The sequence below is a fragment of the Ursus americanus genome, chromosome X (genome assembly GCF_024610735.1).
Source record: "Ursus americanus isolate L20-20 chromosome X, mUrsAme1.1.p, whole genome shotgun sequence".
NCBI classification, from domain to species: domain Eukaryota; kingdom Metazoa; phylum Chordata; class Mammalia; order Carnivora; family Ursidae; genus Ursus; species Ursus americanus.
Genome location: NC_142164.1, coordinates 19033773 through 19054552, shown reverse-complemented (window position 1 = coordinate 19054552; position 20780 = coordinate 19033773). Strand labels below are relative to the sequence as shown.

The 20780-nt window shown below is 37.4% G+C and overlaps 2 protein-coding genes across 2 annotated transcripts; both read right to left on the bottom strand.

Moving 5' to 3' along the window:
- Positions 1–257: 257 nt before the first annotated feature.
- On the bottom strand, positions 258–1163 carry LOC123780190 (olfactory receptor 11L1-like). Its single transcript, XM_045778978.1, has one exon. It carries the CDS (start codon positions 1161–1163, stop codon positions 258–260), a length of 906 nt encoding a protein of 301 aa, XP_045634934.1.
- Positions 1164–19448: 18285 nt separating this feature from the next.
- On the bottom strand, positions 19449–20408 carry LOC123780191 (olfactory receptor 5AP2-like). Its single transcript, XM_045778979.2, has one exon. The coding sequence runs from the start codon at positions 20406–20408 to the stop codon at positions 19449–19451; it is 960 nt and encodes a 319-aa protein (XP_045634935.1).
- Positions 20409–20780: the final 372 nt, after the last annotated feature.

Here is a 20780-nt window from a genome sequence, read left to right as displayed (position 1 = left end):
GCTGTGGAAATTTAGCACAATAATCCTTGCAAAGAACTTAGCACAGTGCCTGGTACCTACAAAATGTTCAACAAATGAAAGTGTAACATACTTCCTGTTCATTAATGTGGGGAAATTTGATGGAACAAAGGAAAACCCAACAATTTCACAGTAACTATTCTTGACACTGTAGAAAAATTTCCACTTTGTCAGGGTTTTCAGAAGGTGCCAAGAACCACTAGAAAAATCAAGCTTTCTTTCGGTGAGGTATACATTCCTCATTGTACCAATTTTCTCAGAGCTACCTTTACATCCTTGTTCCTTAGGGTGTAAATAATAGGGTTGAGGGCAGGGGTAAGTACTGTATACAGAAGGGAAAGTGACTTCAATAAGTCTTCATGCTGAGGCTCTGAAGGGAAGCCATAGACAATGCCCAGCATCCCATAATATAAACTGACCACTGTTAGATGGGAGGAACAGGTGGAGAAGGCCCTCTGCTTCCCTGTGGTAGAAGGAATCCTCAGAATGGTGGAGATGATGTAAGTGTAAGATGTTAGAGTTAACATGAAGGGGCCGGCGGCAAATAAAAAGGTACATATAAAAGAGGTAATCTCAGCTACGTGAGTATCAGTGCAAGCCAGTTTCATGATGGGCTTCAAATCACAGAAGAAGTGGTCAATCTCATTGGCAGCACAGAACGTTAACCGAAAAATGAGGACCATGAGAAGGATGGGTGCCAGAAATCCAGCTACCCAAGAGGCACCAGCTAGCTGTAAGCAACCCCAGTAGTCTATTATGCTGGAGTAATACAATGGGTTACAGATGGCTATATAGCGATCATAAGACATTACAGCCAGGAAGAAGCATTCAGTGGCCACCAGAGCAGCAAAAAAATAAAACTGGCAAGCACAGCTTGGGAAGGAAATAGGCACATGAGCTGATAACAATGTCCTCAGCATCATGGGCTCAATGGTAGTGGTGTAGCCAATCTCTAGGAAGGAGAAGTGGCCAAGAAAGAAATACATGGGGGTGTGAAGGGAGTGATCAGCTGACACCACAATTAGGATTACAATGTTCCCCATGAGAGTCATCACATAGATGACCAGAAATACCCCAAAAAGAAGAAACTGAAGGCCATGGAGATCCCCAAAACCCAAAAGGATAAATTCTGTAATTTGAGTCATATTTTCTTCTTCAGGGTTAGCCATGACTTAGATCTAAAAACAAAAACAAAAAGAATGACCATTGGTCAAATACTATTTTTAGACAAAGTATCAAACTGCTTAGAGGCATCATACGTATCAATCATAATTGGCTTCTTTCTGGAAGTTCAAGATTCTTAATCTTAATTAATAAATTTGACCACAGTCCCCCCAGGAGCCATTTGGAAAATTCATCCATTACTTCAATTACCCCATTATATATAGAATGTATAGGCCCTTGAAACTGTGACTGTGACATAAATATGCACATATTTCCTGATATTTATTTTAAAAAAACAGAGGGAAAATGTTCTATCCTTGGAGATCTTATTCTGCTTGTTTCTAAAGCTGCTAGTGTTGTTTTCATCAGCAGTGAGTATTCTAAATCACTTATGTATAAATTGTATAAGGTCTATGATCAAATCTGTTTCTTGTTTTAGAAATTCCATACCAATTAAATCACATGAATTGAAATGCATTATGTTGAAGGATGTCTAATCCTTAAAACTTATTTGATAACAAGTTCTCTAAATGTTAGTAGAAGAGGAATAGTGGAGTGAAAGTGAACTACTGATGGTAAGATGATGGTTATAGTAAAAAGAGTCATACCTGAATTCAAATTCCAGCTCTGCTACTTAATGGCCGTGTACCTTTGAATAAGTCACATCACTTATCTCACAGTCAGTTTCTTCATCTGTAGAATAGCATATTGATTCTGTATTACATGTTTTTCACAATCACTGGTCCATATTAGATATTCAACAATATTAAATGCCTACTATGTGCAAAACTCTTTGAAAGATGCTTAGAGTAAAATAAGGAAAAAGTCAAGAATTTTTTAGCAAGTCAGGAATACTCTCTAAGTCTCATGGACTTAAAATTTTAGTGGGAAAGAAAGACTAAAACCAAGGAAAGAGACTCATAAAATAATTTTAAGTTGTCTACGATGAATGTAAAAAACAAGGACCCAAAATAGGAAATATGTTATATGTATGTGTGTTTGGGAGAGGGTTATTTTGGTTGCTGTGGTCAATAAAAGCATGAAAAATCGAGACTTAAAAAAATGAGAAGGAGATAGTCATGTAAGAGTTGAGAGTGGGGGTAGTAGAGTATTCTAGGCAGAGGGAACAGGACTTGAGGGAATTATTTAATGTGTTAGAAAAACTGAAGTAAACTGAAAAAAAACCCCTAACATATGGTAGAGGGGGAGTTGGAGAGAGAGAAAAATAAACAGAAAGGCAAAGAGACAGAGAAATGAAGAAGAGGGATGTAGGAAAAATTGGAAAGGCCCAGATCATTTAGGTCCTTGTAGGCCATGCCGTGGCACAAAAATTTTAAATACTGCAGGCGGGCCCCTGGCTGGCTCAGTTGGAAGAGCATGCAACTCTTGATCAGAGGATTGTGAGTTTGAGCCCCACATTGGGTGTGGCGATTACTTAAAAATAAATAAATAAAAATAAACTCAAATACTATAGGAATTCATTGGAGGGTGTTAAGCAGCATTGTAATCAAATTTAGAGCTTAAAATCACTTTTGGTTCTGTTTAATAAATGAGTTAAAAGGAAAATTTAAGGAATGAGAATGAGACAGTTAAGAGACAATTTCAGTGGCATGATAGTAATCCTGGATAAAGTGGTTGCACAAAAAATGGACAGAAGACAGGTTCAAGATACATTTTGGAAGTAGAAATACTAGGACTTACTAATAAATTCAATGTGAGGAGTGCTAAAAGGTGAAATATCAAAGATAACCACCGAGTTTCTGGTTTGAGTAACTGGTTTCATTTACTTAGATGGTGATAATGTGGGGGAAAAGTTTAGGGTAAACACAAGATCAATTTGGAGATAATAAGTTTGAGATGTTTGAGAATTCTGAGTGGAGAGGACAAGCTGACAGTTGGATTTGAGAGTCAAGGGCTAGGATGGAATATAAATTCAGGAATTATCAGAATATAGATAATATTCAAATCCATGATAATGGGCAAGCTGACCTACAGAGAAATTATGGATATACAAAAATGCCTTACACTGATATTTAAGACCTTATTTTTTCTCTTAGACCTGATATAGGACAAGAGAAGTAGATGGAAAAAGAGGAGTCGATAAGGTAGAATGAAAACCAAGAGGAAATAGAATAGTAGAAGCCATGTTTCAAGAGAATCGAGTGTGACAAAAACAGTTGTGAGATTAAGAGAAGACAGGGAATAGTCTCTTGTATTTGGTTACACGACTAATAGAGTCAGTGGAGGGGTGGAGACTGAAGGAGAGCAGAGAAATTGAGTGGTAACTATAGAGAAATGAGCATTGACCCTATCTTTTGTATGCTAATGAAAATGATCCAGCATAGAGTGGATATTGATGATGAGCAAGTAAATAAGGAACAAATTTTGGGAGTGAAATCTTTTAGAAAGTGGGAGGGTATGGGATACAGTGCACAAGAGGAGGGGTTAATCTTTGGTAAAGACAGGAACACTTCATTATTTTAACAAGAAGGCTAGATAAAATGGACGGATTCATAGTTAAGTTGGTACATTTAATTGTAGGAAGATGCAGCAGTTTGTTCCTAGTGGTTTCTGTTTTCTCAAAGAAGTAGGATGTAAAAGTGAGGGGAGAGAAGGACATATGGGAAGTTTGAGGGAGGAAAAACTGTAAAATAGTCATATCTGGAAATAAAAAGGCTATCTTACTAGAACAAATACTATGATTGTCAGGCAGTATTGACTGACAATTTGATCTTTGAGATCATAAATTTAAGAAGGTGAAACCAAACTGCTTTCTTGAATGATATTCTCTGGCAATGTTTAGCTTCCAGGGTGGAGTAGGCAAATAGTTGGTTTCAATCAGGTTTGGAATTTGGCCAAATGAAAACAATGGAAGAAAAGAAGGGCAAGAGAGTTGGGGGGTATTTGAAAATAACAGTTCTAAGGAAGAACCATATGATAAGTGTTAAGTCTCTCCCACTTCCTTCCATGGATTATTAAAGACAGAACGGACTTTCAAAATATCATCTGACCAACACTTTAATTTTGTAACTGAAAAAGAAGATCCAGGCAGGTAAAGTGCCTTTTTTAGCATCTCAGATCTAGTCAGTAACAGAGTAGGAATGGATACCCAGGTCTCATTTTTCAGTTCTGCTCCTTCCATTATAGCACGCTTTTATACTTTTTGCTCTCTTTTAATCTCCCTTTAGTGCCCCGCCCTTAATGTGTAATACGTAAGTACCTGAAGAAAGACTTACCTTCAATTTAGTAATTTACATGTCGGGAGCTTAATATCTTTCAAAGAACTTTTAGATCCATCATCATTTTTAATCTTCCCAACTATCTTATTAGGTATTTGGGAGTAGGTCTTTAATTTGTCTCAATTGATTTTTCAGATGAAAAAACTGAGAATAATGATTACTTCACTACTACATTGTACTTGTATTTCAATTATAACTCTTTCTCCTGGAGATAAAAAGTTAATCTTATGTATGTTGGTGTAAATGTAAATTTACAAGATCCTAATTATATTATGAGCCAGGAGTTTTTGTCAGGTAACTGGATAATAGGAGCCATATGGAGATTGCCATCATTCAAGCTGAACAACAAATTAAGAAATTGAGGCAGATTTCCATGATGGAGATGTAACAAATTCTGCTTTAGAAAAAAGGGCTTTAGAGGTCAGGATTAAGGAAATTATTTCAGAGCTATGGTGGGTGCCCAGCAAAAGTAGTACCTTTTTAGGATAAGAGAGGGAAGACATTCCAGGAAGAGGGAATAATGTGAGTAAAGAACCAGTAACCTGCGGACCGTGTTGACCATTGATTTCAGAAACATTGCTTGAGCAAAATGAGTAGGAGGCTGAGGACAGAAAAGGGAGGAGCACATGTATTTTTGGAGAAAGAAAGACCAGAAAAAAGATTTTTTAAATGGGTCACAGAAGTGGGAGAAACCAAGAGGGTGATACCATGGAGTCCAAGGGAGGAAAGGCACCATCACAATTGTTAGTAAGGAAGGGTCCCTGAATATTGGCACACTTGGGCAAGGATCCTGACTGTACTGAGGTGGGGAGGTGAACAGTAAAAACCACAAATGTGGGCTATTATTTCAAAAAGACTATTGGTGAAGTAAAGGAGAGGGAGAGAGAGTCAAAACAAAACAAAACAAAAAAACACTAGAGGTCAAAGAGGATTGACAGAAGATATTTGTTTATTCTTACTTTTGTTTTTCAGCAAAGGAAAAACTTGAACAAGATTTTAGGCAAAGAATCTAAGTCCAGAGAGAAGAAAATATGAATGACATGCAAAGAGATAAGTGATGGAGCAAAGAGGTTCTCAGAAAGTTAGAGGGGATGGCATGGGGAATACACAAGTGGAGGCATCATCTTCAAGCAAGAATGAAAGATTGCCTTTCAGAAGAGGAGAGGGAGTAAAGATAGGTGTTGATAGTGATTATCAAGATAATTACCTCATCGTTTTCCTTCCACTTGAGTTTGGAAACTTAAGCCATCCCTAGATGACTATGATGAGCCCATGGTAGAGATGTTCTCTTTGCTTCCTCAGAGCCTGTCTCCTGATTTCATCTGTATATGTGGAGCCCAAAATACTTAGTGGAAACCAAAGTGGGTTGCTAAGACAGGTAGCTATGTGCTGCACCACTACTATGTTGTTTGACTAGGAGTAGACCCAGCAACAGCATGACAGATATGTTATTATATATCCTTTAGAAAGATTCAATAGGACCTTAAAAATCACAGCTTTCCAACCCTTCATCTCTGTGCAACTATACTTCTTCCAAAAGGAAGAACTAAGTGTTCATCACATAAAAGCACTTTCAGTTTTCAGGTAGCTGTAGCCAAAACATTTTTAGCTCCTTTGGGTTTAGGAAGAGTATAATGCTTGCCAATGTACCTATCTTTTAAGCACTCCTAACCTTCTGCAAGCAGGGACTGGTAAGATACAGTTCAAATAAGAAAACCAATTATTTTTAAGTTTGGCTCCTGAGGGAGTTTTGTTTTTTAATTGAAAGATCAATGTTTGATTCTCATGACATCCTGAACTTCCATTCAGTGACTGCTGACTAAATGGTGTGAAATTGGATATTGGAGTATCTGACATTGTCACATGGGTCAGAGAGCCACAATCCATCTAAGCCAGCCTCCAGAGGCTACTGAAAGCACTAAGTGATAGCTTGGGGAGGGTAAATGTAAAAATCACTGGAACTAGTGACAGAAAATCTAGGTTCTAGACCTGGTTTTCCCACTGCATGTGCAATCTGGTGTCTCACTATCTTTACTGGATCCCAGTTTTTTCTCCTTTGAATGGGGGCAATAATCCCTGCTCTGCTGACTCCACAGGGTTGTGTGGGTCTCAGATGAGATGATTGTGTGGGAAAGGCTTTATCAACTAGAATTTACATGCTCCATGCTAATATCATATTTGAGAAGCATGAATGATGTTGCTGATCATAGAAGTTTAGTCCTTAAGTTCAAAGATATCTGGATTCCTAAAGCTGGAAGTAAAACCCTTACTTTTTTACATCATGAAATTTAATCTGAAAACATCTAAATCCCCTTGCCCCAAAGCCTTCAGTCAACTTTAAGTGATTCTATATTATACTTAAAAGCACAACTGCTATGGTTTGGTTTTTAAAATCAAATTAAAAGTCCTCTTATACAAGCTGTTGGAGGTAGTTTCTTAAACTAGTTAACTTGTCATTTTTCCATCCTAGGTGAACAGACTGCATCTGGCCTCCTGAGCACATTTCTTTAGTGCTGGTTCTATCTTCTTTCTAGGCTATACAGAAAAGTGTTGGTTGGAGGTAGTAAAACCTCTTTGTATAGCACTTGGTGAGTCCTCTCTCCAGTTTCTTTGATGTCTATGTGAACATCCTATAGTGCTATGTAAACATCATATAAGACAGAGCACTTGCAGAGATGTGATCACTGCCTGTTACCCCAGACTACCATCATTGTCATCATTTGGTTTTGAAGTTCACAAACAATATTGGGTCCCTCTGTGTTCAACAGTACTCTAAATGCTGGTGATATAAAGGTGAAGGAAGGTTGGGAAGCTGAACTCATGACTTTGGAGCTCAATGACTAGTGGAAGTGACAGATGTGTAAAGAAAGTGATGGAATTGCAACATAATGAATACAATAGGACTCTGTATAACATGTAGATGTAGCACAGGGAAAGGAGCTTGGGGATCAGTTTGCAGAAGAACTAGTAGCAGTGAAGATCTATTGGAGGGCCCGCCATCTGCATTGGGATTTTTGGTTTGCATGTTTTTTTCAAAGCACTTTTTCATCTATTATTTCATTAATCTTTATAGCTCATTGGGTTTTGAAAGATGAATAGAAGTATTTTAAGCCAATAAGGGGGTGAAGAGAGTTTCAGTCAGAGAGACTAGCATGCACCCCTTAAGGAGTGATGGCAGAGGAGGCAGAGAAATAGACAGGCACAGAGGTTCCTGTACACTGCTTAAAGAGTGTGGAATTTACCCTGAAGTCAATAAGAAACCATTAAAGAGTTTTTAAATAGGGAAGTGGCATAGTCATATTTGTATTTTAGAAAACTATATACTTTGGGTGGCTATGCAAATGATAAATTAGAGGCAAAGGAAAATACTCAAGGCAGGAAGTCCAGGGAGGAGGAGAGGAATTCAGGAGAGGATGGTGGTCATCAGAAAAGGAGAGCAATGGCTTCAGACAATAGTAACAACATTGTCATTTTCACTAAGACCATATTCTCCCTTCATCATCATTCGAATTTATCAAAAGTAGTTTGTGGAAGAAAATAACTCCTTTTTTCTTTTAGAGAGAGAGAGAGCACGCATGTGCATGCATGAGCAGAGGTGGGGGAGGGGCAGAGGGAGAGAGAGAGAGAGCATCTTAAGCAGGCTCCATGCCCAGCCCGGAGCTCCATGTGGGGGTCAATCTCATGACCCTGAGATCATGACCTGACCCCAAATCAAGAGTTGGTCACTCAACCAACTGAGCTACCCAGATGCCCCAGATAATAATTCTTCTGAATATTTGCAAACATGCAAATGGATCATAACCCTGAAATTCGTGTGTGACTTGCTTATTTAATGTCAACTCACATTTCCCATAGAACAACAGCAGTTCCAAATACCTGGCCGTCCCAGAGAAAGCTGTTTAAAGTACAAAGTTCTTTTAAAAACTTTGCAGTGAAATATACTTGTTCTCTAATAACATTTGTTGCATGAATAAATGAGTGAAAGAATAAATGTATGGGTATAATTTACTAACACAAGCAAGGGCCTGTGCTAGTTATGGTGGGAGGTACAAAGATGTCTCAGATATAGCTCTTGGCCTTGAGGGAAATGAAAAAAATCTTTCAGCTGGACAGCTCACCGAAGTGACACCTTTTACTTAATTGCCAGTTTGCTCATCACAAAGGCCCAGCGGGAAGTTTTATTAAAAGAAAATCCAGTAAATGTTACGTAATCTTTAATACACAAAGAATACTAACCTAAAGATCACACAAGGCATAAGGTCTTTGATTTTAAGTTTGTGAATTTTTCAAAAACTCAGTTTAATGAACAACACATAATTTGTGAATAGTGAAAAATTAAAACAGTGTAACTAATCTTCCTTTCAACTTCAGGCCACCAGTCCCTCTCCCCAGGGGCAACTACTGTAAACAGTTTGTTGTTGGTGCTTCAAGAAATTTTGTATGCTTATGCATTATATACATTTACATTTTTCATATTTACTCAAAAGTTATTGCACAGTACATAATAATTCTACAGAGCTTTTAATTTATCTTAGAGATCTTTCTGTATCTGCATACACAAATCAGTCTTACTCATTGTAACATTTGCAATGTGCTCTGGCATATGGATAAGCCATTATTTATTTATTTTTGTTATAGAGCTTGTTTTTCTAAGAAGTAAAACATTGTAAGTACAGTGAAAATTCCTTTTGTCTCCAATCCCATTTCTCTTGAGCCCCAGAAGCATCCATTATCCTACAGTTGATGTGTATCCTCCATGTTTATGCTTCTATCCTTCTACTACATATGAATGTATCCATAAACAATACGTGGTAATATTTTGTATGTTTTAAATTTTGCACAAATGGCATCATAACTTTTTGCAACTTGCTTTTTCTCCCCTCCTCTCCATTTGTTTTTTTTCGGACCTATCCCTGTCGATACATGTAGTTCTCATTTACTTATTGTTGATTTACCTTGCTCTTTGTTATACTGAATACTGTGGGTTTGTTTTCCCTTATAGCTTACTTGCTAAAATGAAGAGTCCTGCAACTGGAATTGTTTTTCTCACATTCTTGTTTTGAGGTTGCACTGGATGGATTAATAAAAAGATAAAAGATTCTAATAAATTGAAAACCTAAAAATGTTTTGGTCTAGAAAAGGATGGACATTTCTATTAATAAACTTTGGTCATTACAAACAATGTTGCACTGAATATCCTTGAATATGTTTCTTGGATTTCTTTAAGGTACCTAAGAGTTGAATTGTTGATTCAGAGTATACTCATATTTTCATATTCACTAGGTACTACCAAATTGCTCTCTAAAATGGGTGTAAAAACACACATTCCCACAAGCAGCGTATAATAGTATCTATTTCCTCACATTCTTGCCCACATTTGGTATTAGCAGATGTTTTTATTTGGGGCAATCTGATGTCTACCCAATAGTTTCTCTGTGCTAAGTTAATATGCATTTCCCTGATTATTAGCAAGGATAAAAGCATGTTTTCTCTTCTGTGCATTGTCCAATAATATTTTGTCCATTGTTAGTTAGGATTGTTTTTTAACTAAAGGTGGTCATTTATATAGTTTGTATCTGTCTGGTATATATTTTTTGCAGATGTCTTCTCCAAGTCTGTCAGTTGCCTATTAACTTTGTTTATTATAACATAGAATGGTAGAGGGTTTTTTTTGATGTGGTCAGATTCATCAATCATTTAATATTTGTGTTGCTTGTGTCTTATTCAAGAAATCCTTTTCTACCTTGATACCATATATTATTCTAAATTTCTTTGAAAATGTAAAAATTAAAAAAAAACATTTAGTTATTAAATCCATCTGGAATTTATTTGTGTATATAATGCAATGTAGGAAACTAATTTTATTTGTTCCAGTGTAAACAAGCAATTATTCTTATGCCAATTATTGCATAATCCACCCTTTCCTCTCATGATCCACAATGCCAGTTCTGTCATATATCAAGGTTACTTATTTTTTCAGATTTGTGTCTGAGTTTCTGTTTGCCTCTCTGTACACAAATACTACACTCTTTTAATTACTCTAGTTGTCTAAGTCTTGATATCTATAGGATAAGTCTTTCTTATTTGTGCTTCTTTATAATTGTCTTGAATATTCTTGGTCTTTTAATTTTTCATATGAATTTTAGAATGAGTTTGTTAAGTTCCCTTAAAAAATAGTTTTGCAACTTTGGAATTTCATTGAACTTATGGATTACTTTTTGGGACTGTGGACATCTTTAAGTTAATGAGCTTTCCTATATGTAGACTGATATTTATCTCCCTTTATTAAAGTCTTTTATGTCCTTCAGTAGTGCTTACAATATTTTCCATAAGGATCATGGGCATCTTTTGTTAGATTTATACTTAGTTACTTAATAGTGTTGCTTGTTGTTGCAAATGGTAGCTTTATTTTAACTAGCTTTATTGAAGTATAATTTATAAACAATAAAATTCACCAATTAAAATGTGATGAGTCTTGACAAATGAATACAGTTGTGTAATCATCACTACATCCAAGATGTAGAACACTTCCACCACTCCAGAAAGTTTCCTCATGCCCCTTAAAGTGAGTCTCTTCCACCCACAATGGGTCCTTGACAACTACTGATATGTAGCCTGACACAATAATATAACTACTAGAATTTCATATAGGTGGAATTATATAGTATATAGTCTTTTATGCTTTTTACTCAGCATAATGCTTTTGAAATTATTCATGTTTTTGTTTGTTTCAGTAGTTTCCTTTTTATTGCTGACTAGTGTTCTTTTGTATGGATGTACCAGTTTGTTGATCCATTCACCAGCTCATGGCTGTTTCCAGGTCTTAGCTGTAATAAAGAAAGCAATTATAAACATTCACATGACAAGTCTTTGTGTGAACATGTTTTCATCTCTCTTGGGAAAACTCCAAGGGTGAAATTGTTGGGTCATGTTGTAAGTGTATGTTCAACTTTATAAAATATTGCCTGTCTGTTTTATAAAGAGGCTATACCATTTTGCATTCCCACCAACAATGTATGCAAATTTTAGTAGTTGTCACACATCCTCAACAATACTTAACATTATAAATTTTTTAAAATTTTAGCCAGTGAATGGTAACTTGTAAAAATTATATCTTCTAATTGTTTTTGCTACCATATAGGACTTTTTCTAAAGATTTATTTGTTTGAGAGAGAGAGAGAGCACGTGTGGGAGGGACAGAGGGAGAGGAAGAGAATTTCAGGCAGACTCCCTGCTGAATGCAAAGTTCAGGGCTGGACCTTATGACCCTGAGATCATGACCTGATCTGAAACCAAGAGTCAAACATTAAACTGACTGAGCCACCCAGGCTCCCCAACTACTCTATAGGACTATTATCGATTTTTTAAAATTTAAATTCAATTAGTCAACATACAGTGCATTAGTCTCAGATAGTGTTCAACAGTTTAGCAGTTGTGTATAACCCCTGGTGCTCATAACATCTTATTATCAGTTTTTAAAAAACATCTATGCAGCAACCTTGATTAACTCACTAAATAGTAAAAATAATTTGTCTGAAAATTCTCTTTTGTTTTCTGTGTAGTCAGTCAGATAGTCCATGAATAATGACACTTTCTTCCTTTCCAATGCTTAAATCTATTTTTATTCTTTGTATTATTAATTTGACAATGATCTTTCCAATGCAATGTTTAATGGTAATTTGGAGAGGGGGTATCCTCATATTGTTCATGGCTCTGATGAAAATGTTTCTAAAATTTCTACACTAAGTATACTGTTTATTGTAGGTTTTGGTAGATGTCCTTTGTCAGGTTAAACTTTTCCCTCTATTCTTGATTTGTTTAGAGGTTTTTTTTTTTGTCTATAGAGAGATGTTGGATTTCATTTAATTTTTTAAATCTACTGAGATGAGTACATATTTTTTTCTTATTAATATATAATTTATTATTTGTTTCAGGGGTACAGGTCTGTGATTCATCAGTCTTACACAATTCACAGTACTTACCATAGCACATACCCTTCTCAACGTCCATCATCCAGCCACCCCATCCTTCCCACCCCCTCTACCCCAGCAACCCTCAGTTTGTTTCCTGAGATTAAGAGTCTCTTATGTTTTGTCTCCCTGTCTGGTTTCATTCCATTTCATTTTTTCCTCTTTTCCCGCATGATCCTCTGCCTTGTTTCTCAAATTCCACGTATCAGAAAGATCATATGATAATTGTCTTTCTCTGATTGACTTATTTCACAATAATCCAATCAAGAAATGGGCAGAAAACATGAACAGACATTTCTGCAAAGAAGACATCCAAATGGCCAACAAACGCATGAAAAAGTGCTCAACATCACTTGGTATCAGGGAAATACAAATCAAACCCACAGTGAGATGCCACCTCACACCAGTCAGAAGGGCTAAAATTAACAAGTCAGGAAATGACAGATGTTGGTGAGCATGTGGAGAAAGGGGAACGCTCCTACACTGTTGGCGGCAATGGAAGCTGGTGCAGCCACTCTGGAAAACAATATGGAGGTTCCTCAAAAAGTTGAAAATAAAGCTACCCTATGACCCAGAAATTGCACTACTGGATATTTACCCCAAAGATACAAATGTAGTGATCTGAAGGGGCACATGCACCTCAATGTTTATAGCAGCAATGTCCACAATAGCATATTGTTTTTCTTTGATCAGCTTAAGTAGTAACTTGTAGTAATGGATTTTCTAAAATTAGACTACCCCTTAATTCCTAAAATTAAGCCCATTTGATCATATTGTACTTTTTTATACATTTGTTGAGTTCAAGTACCATTTTAATTAGGACTTTTGAGACTTATCAAAAGTGGATTGGGGTATAATTTTTCATCTTTCTAACAAGCTTGCCTGGCTTTGGTATCAAGGTTTTACTAAATTCATAAAATGAATTGGGCAACTTTTCTTCTTTTTCTGTTCTCCAGAATATTTTATATAATGTAGAGATTGTCTATTCTTTAGTAGTTTGATAAAACTTGCCTAAAAGAATATGGGATTGGTGCCTTTGATGGCAGAGATGTTGGTTACTGATTGAATTTCTTCAATGTCTAATGGCCTACTCAAATTTTCAATTTCTTCTTGAATAAAATTGTTGATTTGTATTTTTCTATAGAATTGTCCATGTCATCAGAGTTCTCACATTGCTTGGCATAAAAAATTTTATAGCATACTCTTATTATTTTAAAAAATATGAATATTTGTTTAGTAATGCTCCCATTTTCATTGCTAATAAAGGTTATCCAGGTCTTGATTCTTTTTTCACTTAATCTTATCAGAGTATTGCCTATTTATTAAGCTTTTTAAAAAATTAGGTTTTGGTTTTATTAAGCATTTTTAATTTTTGTTTCCTATTTTATTAATTTTTCTTTTGATATTTATTTCTTTTCTTGTACTTTCTTCTGGTTTAGTTCATGGTTCTTTTCTAACTTCTTGAATTGAATTCTTTTTTTAAAAAAAAGATTTTATTTATTTATTCGACAGAGATAGAGACAGCCAGCGAGAGAGGGAACACAAGCAGGGGGAGTGGGAGAGGAAGAAGCAGGCTCATAGCGGAGGAGCCTGATGTAGGGCTCGATCCCATAATGCCAGGATCACGCCCTGAGCTGAAGGCAGGCGCTTAACTGCTGTGCCACCCAGGCGCCCTTTGAATTGAATTCTTAATATATTAATATTCAGTAATTTTGTTTCATGTTGCACACAATATGTCACATCAGTCGAAATATCACATCAGGTACACTCTACAATTTGGTATGTCATTCAGTAATAATTATGTGCAATTAATTTTTTCTTTATTCCATTTAGAAGAATTTGTGTCCAAATACATGGAGTTTTTTTAAAAATAATACTGTAATAAACATAGAGATGCATATATCTTTTCAAATTGGTATTTTCATTTTCTTTGGGTAAGTATCCCCCAATAGCAAAATTATTGGATCATATGGCAAGATGACCAATGCACAAGGATTCCTTTTTCTGTACATCCACTTTTTGAGTATTTTTTTAGCTTCCATTTTATTGCATCTTTATGAGAATGTTATTAATATGATTAGCTTATTGGAATTTATTGAGACTTCCTTTGATACTTGTGTTCTAGTTTTGTAAATGTGATTGAAAATAACGTATACCCTATGATAATTGTCTTTCTCTGCTTGACTTTCTCTCATCTATGGAACATAACAACTAGGAAGATCGGTAGGAGAAGAAAGGAATAAAGGGAGGGGGTAATCAGAAGGGGGAATGAAGCATGAGAGACTATGGACAATGAGAAACAAACTGAGGGCTTCAGAGGGGAGGGGGTGGGGGAATGGGATAGGCTGGTGATGGGTATTAAGGAGGGCACATATTGCATGGTGCACTGGGTGTTATATGCAACTAATGAATCATCGAACTTTACATCAAAAACCAGGGATGTACTGTATGGTGACTAACATAATATAATTTAAAAATATTATTATATAAAAAAAGAAAATAACATATACCCTATATTTTGGGGCCCAAGATTAGGTATGTATTGTGTATATGTATTAACTCAAGCTTCATAATTTTGTTAATATTATATTTTCTTATATATCTGCTTTATCAGTTTCTGAGAGGGTGTGTTAAAATTTCTTCTCTATTAGTAAAGATTTGTCAAATTTCTTCTTTTGTCAAATTGCTTCATCTTTCAGAGCCTCATTTTCTTCATCTGTAAAACGAAATGAGAAGTTGTGGGTAAAACAACAGATACCGGGACTGTAGGCACTCAATCAGCCAAAGGTGCTCTTCCTTGGTCATTATTACTATTATACATATTATTAGTAAATCCACGCCCTGCCCTCAAGATGGCTTAGTTTTGGATGGAGAGGCACATCAGCCAAAATAAAGCCCAAGCAAGATATACTACATCAAGTTAACTAGGTCATATTACCTAGGCAGGACCAGTGGTAATTAGGGGTCATCCAATTCACCAAGAAAAACAGTTGCTTCTAGAGTGAGCATGTCTTAGGAACTTTCTGCAAGTCATCTAAGGTTTGGAGGTAGAGTGAGCAATGACAGAACAAGGCAGGGGCCAGACCTCAGAATCCTTGCTTTAGCTAAGTGGGGCTCTAGGGCCCTGGAGCCTCATGAAGTTGAAGAACACATGGATACTGGTAAAATATTTTAAAATTCTAGACACTACCAAGGGACATTTTCTTAAAATATGTTTTCAGAGGTTTTGGCACTTTTCCTATGAGAAATTGTATTTTCTGAAGTATCAGAGCAAGAGACTGTTGGAAAAGCTCTCTTTCTCCTTCTTGGGTCTAGTTTCAGGAAAGAGTCCAAAGAAGAAACCAGATGATATGGTGACCCTCCATTCCCAACTGTACACTTTCTGAAAGAATAAGATGGCAAGATATTTCAGGATATTTTCTTTCTTGCTTGCTTGCTTTAATCCCTTTCTTCCCTCCTTCTCTCTCTCCCTCCCTCACTCCCTTCCTTCCTGCCTGCCTGAGTTCCTTATTTTTCTTTCCGTTGTGCCTCAGATATGTTATGTGAGAACTCGATCTAAACAAAATGTGTTGCTATTCACTCAGTTCAGTGTTCATCACACAGTGTCTTGATGTCATAGTGCTCATGACAAATCAAGTATTTAAAGAAAGTGAAATGATCACCCTGATGCAAACTGGTAAAGTAGTTAAACACAGAGGCTCTAGATTCAGTCTTGAGTTTGAAATTCTGACTCTATCCCATATTGGCTGTGTATGTGTGACTGAGCACATCACCATTTCTCTGATACTCCTTTTCCTCATGTAAAAAATCAGGATAAAATTAGGTTGTTGAACCCATAGAATGTGCAACACTAAGAGTGAACCTTCATGTAAACTATGGCTTTTGGATTATGATGTGTCGATGTATGTTCTACAATTGTAACAAATGTACCACTCTTCAAGTGGATGTTGGTAATGTAGAAAGTATATGTAGGGCAGAGAGAATATGGGAACTTTCTGTACCTTCTCCCTCAGTTTTGCCGTGAACAGAAAACTCCAAAAACAAAGTCTTAATTAAAAAATTTTTCAAATCAGGTTTTTGTGATGACTAAATGAGATAATCTGAGGATCTAGCATTTGGTAGGCCCACAAGAAATGCTATCTCCCTACTTCTTTCTTAAAATCACATCTAGTTAACTCTGCCCTGCTTTAAGCTCTACACAAACCGTCTTCAATTCCACATCAACTAGGTACTACAAGCCCCTATTTGTTCATTTAATGTATGCTTATTTTTCATGGCTCACTATTACTGGGAAAGACAAATATAGATGTGACTCATTACCTCAAGGGATTTTAATTTAGTTAGGAATACAACACACATACACATACATCAGATCAATAGAAAACAATGGATTTGCAAATGAGTTATAATGCTGGGGGCAGAGGCATAGGAAAAGATCAAACTAGAAATAAATATTGGAGAAGAGGTAGAATATTGATAAAGGAAAGGGGATGGATTACTGAAACATCTCTGGACTTTTCGGAGGATTCAAAAGTAGACATATATGCCCATGGAAAAGTCCAAAGACGCAGTACACACGAATCCATTATTCTTCCCATAAACAACATTTATTGAATGCCAACTTGGTCCCAGGTACTAGGTTACATAGTTCTGAGATACCTCAGTTTTCCCCGCCAAGGCATACAATCTTATAGAGGAGGCAACAAATGGTGGTAAGAAAAGGGAAATGGAATAAGGCAGTATATGAGTATAGGATGATTGCATGCTGCAACCATTGGTCCTAAAATTCCAAGGAATGAGTAAATACTTTTGATTAAAAATATGAGGAGGAGGATTCTTCACTGATGAAAAGTAAGGGAGTTGTAAATGAGGAAAGTTGTAAGTGCAAAGGGGAGGATACGACATGCAAGGAAGGGAAGAGGAGCTGTAAAAGATAAGGTCTGAGAGGTAAGTTTCTAACTGTGGTAGCCTTGTAAGTTAAGGGATTTGGACTTTATTCTCAGGACAATTAAGAGCTACTGAAGAATTTAAAGTAGAACAGTTGATGTGGTCAGATTTCTGTTTAGAATATTCATAAGCCGGCAGTGTGGAGAATAAATCACTCAGGGACAAGCCTGGAGACAATAAGACCAGTTAGGAGGATACTGCAATTGTCCAGGCAAATGATAAAATAAAGAAAAGCTTGCTCTAGGACAGAGGAATTCCCAATCTGGTGTCACCCTGCAAAATCCTCCTCTATATCTGGGTGCCTTTAGATTTGAAGTGACTTCACTAGGTTACACTTGCTTAGATCTTGCCCAAACTAACTCGAACATAAGTTTTCAGTCAGGAAATAATCCCTTGATGACCCCTTGTGACCAAGGACTCAAAATTTGTTAGTTGTCTAGCCAATTTGAGGAATGTGAACTGTAGATAGAGAACAGAATAAAGTTTTATAGAGGTCTTAGCCTCCATAAAACATGACTTTTACCACAACTCTAAGCAACCATATGCTCAAAGCCATCTTGGGTCAAATTAGGGAAATCAAAGCTCTGTTTGAAACTTACCCACCTATGATGGCAAGGGATTGATTAGATATTAGTAAGACCTTCAGAGAAGGTATGTAAGTCCTACCCAACCATCTCTCCATTTCCTTAATATCTTTTGTGTTTACCCAACTATCTCCCCATTTCATCAATATCTTTTGCTTCTAACTTTGCCCATTCTGCCAAACCAGCCCTCTAGGCATCTAGATTCTTCTGTCTTAGTCTTTGATTCCTAGTTTCCCTCATTCCCTTCTTTACTCAGCCATTCCTACCACTTCTCACTCTGTATAGACTTTATTCAAACTACACACCTCTTTCTAGATGCTTTCTTACAAACACAACCCAACCTGCTTCTGTTGACTTGAGTCCCAACCTCACAACTTATATTTCTTGGTGCTTGTTGATAGGCATCCTAGTAATCCAGGAGGTGATATAGCAAGAACACAAGCTCTTTGGACAAGCAGGCCTGATTCAAGTCCTGTATTCAAAATTCATTAGCTGTGTGACCTTGAGTGGTTTACTTAAGCGTTTTTAATTACACCATTCTTATCCATAAAGTGGGAGCAACAATTTTACCTACAATATAGAGTTCTTGGGAGGATTATGAAATAACTGATTTAGCATTTACCACATAGGAAAAAAACTCAATAAAGTTCAATTTAAATAAAAAGTCATAATTCGGTTCCTTTTTGGGTGGGATGTTCTGTCTTCCCTAAATGAGTTGTAAGCTGCCAAAAGATAAATAGTCACAGCTTTCTTCCTTGTGATTTGTCTCCACCCCGCATCTGGTATAGGGCTCTGTATGTAATAGGCATTCAATTAATTTAGTGACCTGATTAGACACGATCCAAAGCCAGAAGTAGAAAATTGGCTATGGGAAAGGAAATAGGTCTTAGGGGGCTGAATCTATTACAAATTTTAGGGACCAGATTTACCAGAAAGGGAAAAAATTTGGAAACCCTTGACTCAGGATAAAGAGAGAGGGTGGCATCTTGGGGCGCCTGGGTGGCTCAGGAAGTTAAGCATCTGACTCTTGGTTTGACTCAGGTCATGATCTCATGGGTCTCATGGATTGCGAGATCAAGCCCAAAGTCAGGCTCTAGCGCAGCAGAGAGTCTGCTTGAAGATTTTCTCCCTCTGCCCTTCTCTCTACTTGCCCACATGCATGCTCTCTCTATCAAATAAATAAATAAATCTTTAAAAGAGAGAGAGAGAGGGTGGCATCTTGCCTTATAGTGAAACAGTGTAATGTAATAGAAAGGGAGTTTCAGAGTCAGACGGTGCTGACTTGAATTTCAAATTCCTCTGCATACAAGCTATGTGAACTTGGGCAAATAGCCAAAGCTCTCAGGGTCTCAGGTTCCTCGTCTATAAAATGAAGATAATAATACTTGACTTCCAGAGTTATGAAGAGGATTCAAGGCATAATCTATTTAAAAATCCTAGAATAATGCCTGAGACATGGTGAATGGCCAAATATATGTCACCTCTCTCTCCTTCTCTTTACTACCCTTTCTTTACTGCATTTGACATCATGGAAATCTGGGTGTGGGGAGGGAGAATTGTGAGGCCTTCTTGAGAACATCCCCAAATGTTTCCTTCACATCTTTATTCCTCAGACTGTAGATCATGGGGTTAAGCATGGGAATGACCACTGTGTAGAATACAGAGACCAGCCTGTCTCTGCCCAGTAAGTACTCAGAGGATGGGCGCAAGTAAATGAACACCGTGGTTCCATAGTACAGGCTGACAGCAGTCAGGTGGGAAGCACAAGTGGAGAATGTCTTGTGTTTTCCCTGGGCTGAGGGGATTCTGATGATAGCCAAGAAGACACATGCATAGGAGACCAGGACGATTATCAGGGACACAGACACATTAAAACCACCACATGCAAAGAGGAGAAGTTGGAGGATCTGCGTGTCAGAGCAAGAGAGTTTTAAAAGGGGAGGGATATCACAGAAATAGTGAGTGATGACATGGGATTTACAGAAGGTCAGATAAAAGGTTGTGCTCGTGAGGAGCACCATGTTCATCAGGCCCACTGCATAGCTGGCAGCCACTAGCTGCAAACAAAACCTTGGGGACATGATGATATGGTAGAGCAGAGGGTTGCAGATGGCCACATAGCGGTCATAGGCCATGGAAGCCAGGAGGAAGAACTCAGTGACAGCAAAGATCACAAAGCAGCTTGTCTGTACCACACAACCAGAGAAGGAGATTGTTTGGCAACCAGAGAAAAGTCCCATCAACATTTTTGGAACAGTGACTGAAGAATAACAGAAGTCAATAAAAGATAGGTTGCTGAGGAAGAAATACATTGGAGTGTGGAGTCTAGGGCTGACCACAATGAGGGCAAGGAGGCCCAGGTTTCCCACCGATGTGATTGCATAGATCAGGGAGAAGAGGGCAAAGAATACAGGCTGAAACTGAGGATCATCACTGAGGCCCACGAGGAAGAATTCACTCAACTTGCTGCCGTTGCCTGCACCCATTGTGCCACTACAGGTCTGCAAAGGGAACATGCATGACAATAGCGAAACATGTATGGCTCAAGGCCTTAAACAGAGACCAGCAGGGTCTGGCCCTGGCTACCTAGGACACCCTACTGGGTGTGTCAACTATGGCTTCACTCTGGCTTACTCATCTCTTGCCATCCTCCAGCCTATTGGATATAAGGTTTAAAGGCATGAGGATGAAATCTGGAGCCAGAAGAATGGGTCTGAATCTCAACCTTGCCACTTATTGTCTCTGTGATCTTGGGCTAGTATCTTAACCTGAGTCTTCTCTGTAAATGGGGACAAAACACCAATCTTGTAAGACTGGTTGTAAAAATTAAAGGTGATGGTGGATGTATGTACAATGTC

What these genes read in the sequence shown, in the direction of transcription:
- LOC123780190 (XM_045778978.1), bottom strand. Translation starts at nt 1,163, where the DNA reads ATGACTCAAATTACAGAATTTATCCTTTTGGGTTTTGGGGATCTCCAT.
- LOC123780191 (XM_045778979.2), bottom strand. Translation starts at nt 20,408, where the DNA reads ATGGGTGCAGGCAACGGCAGCAAGTTGAGTGAATTCTTCCTCGTGGGC.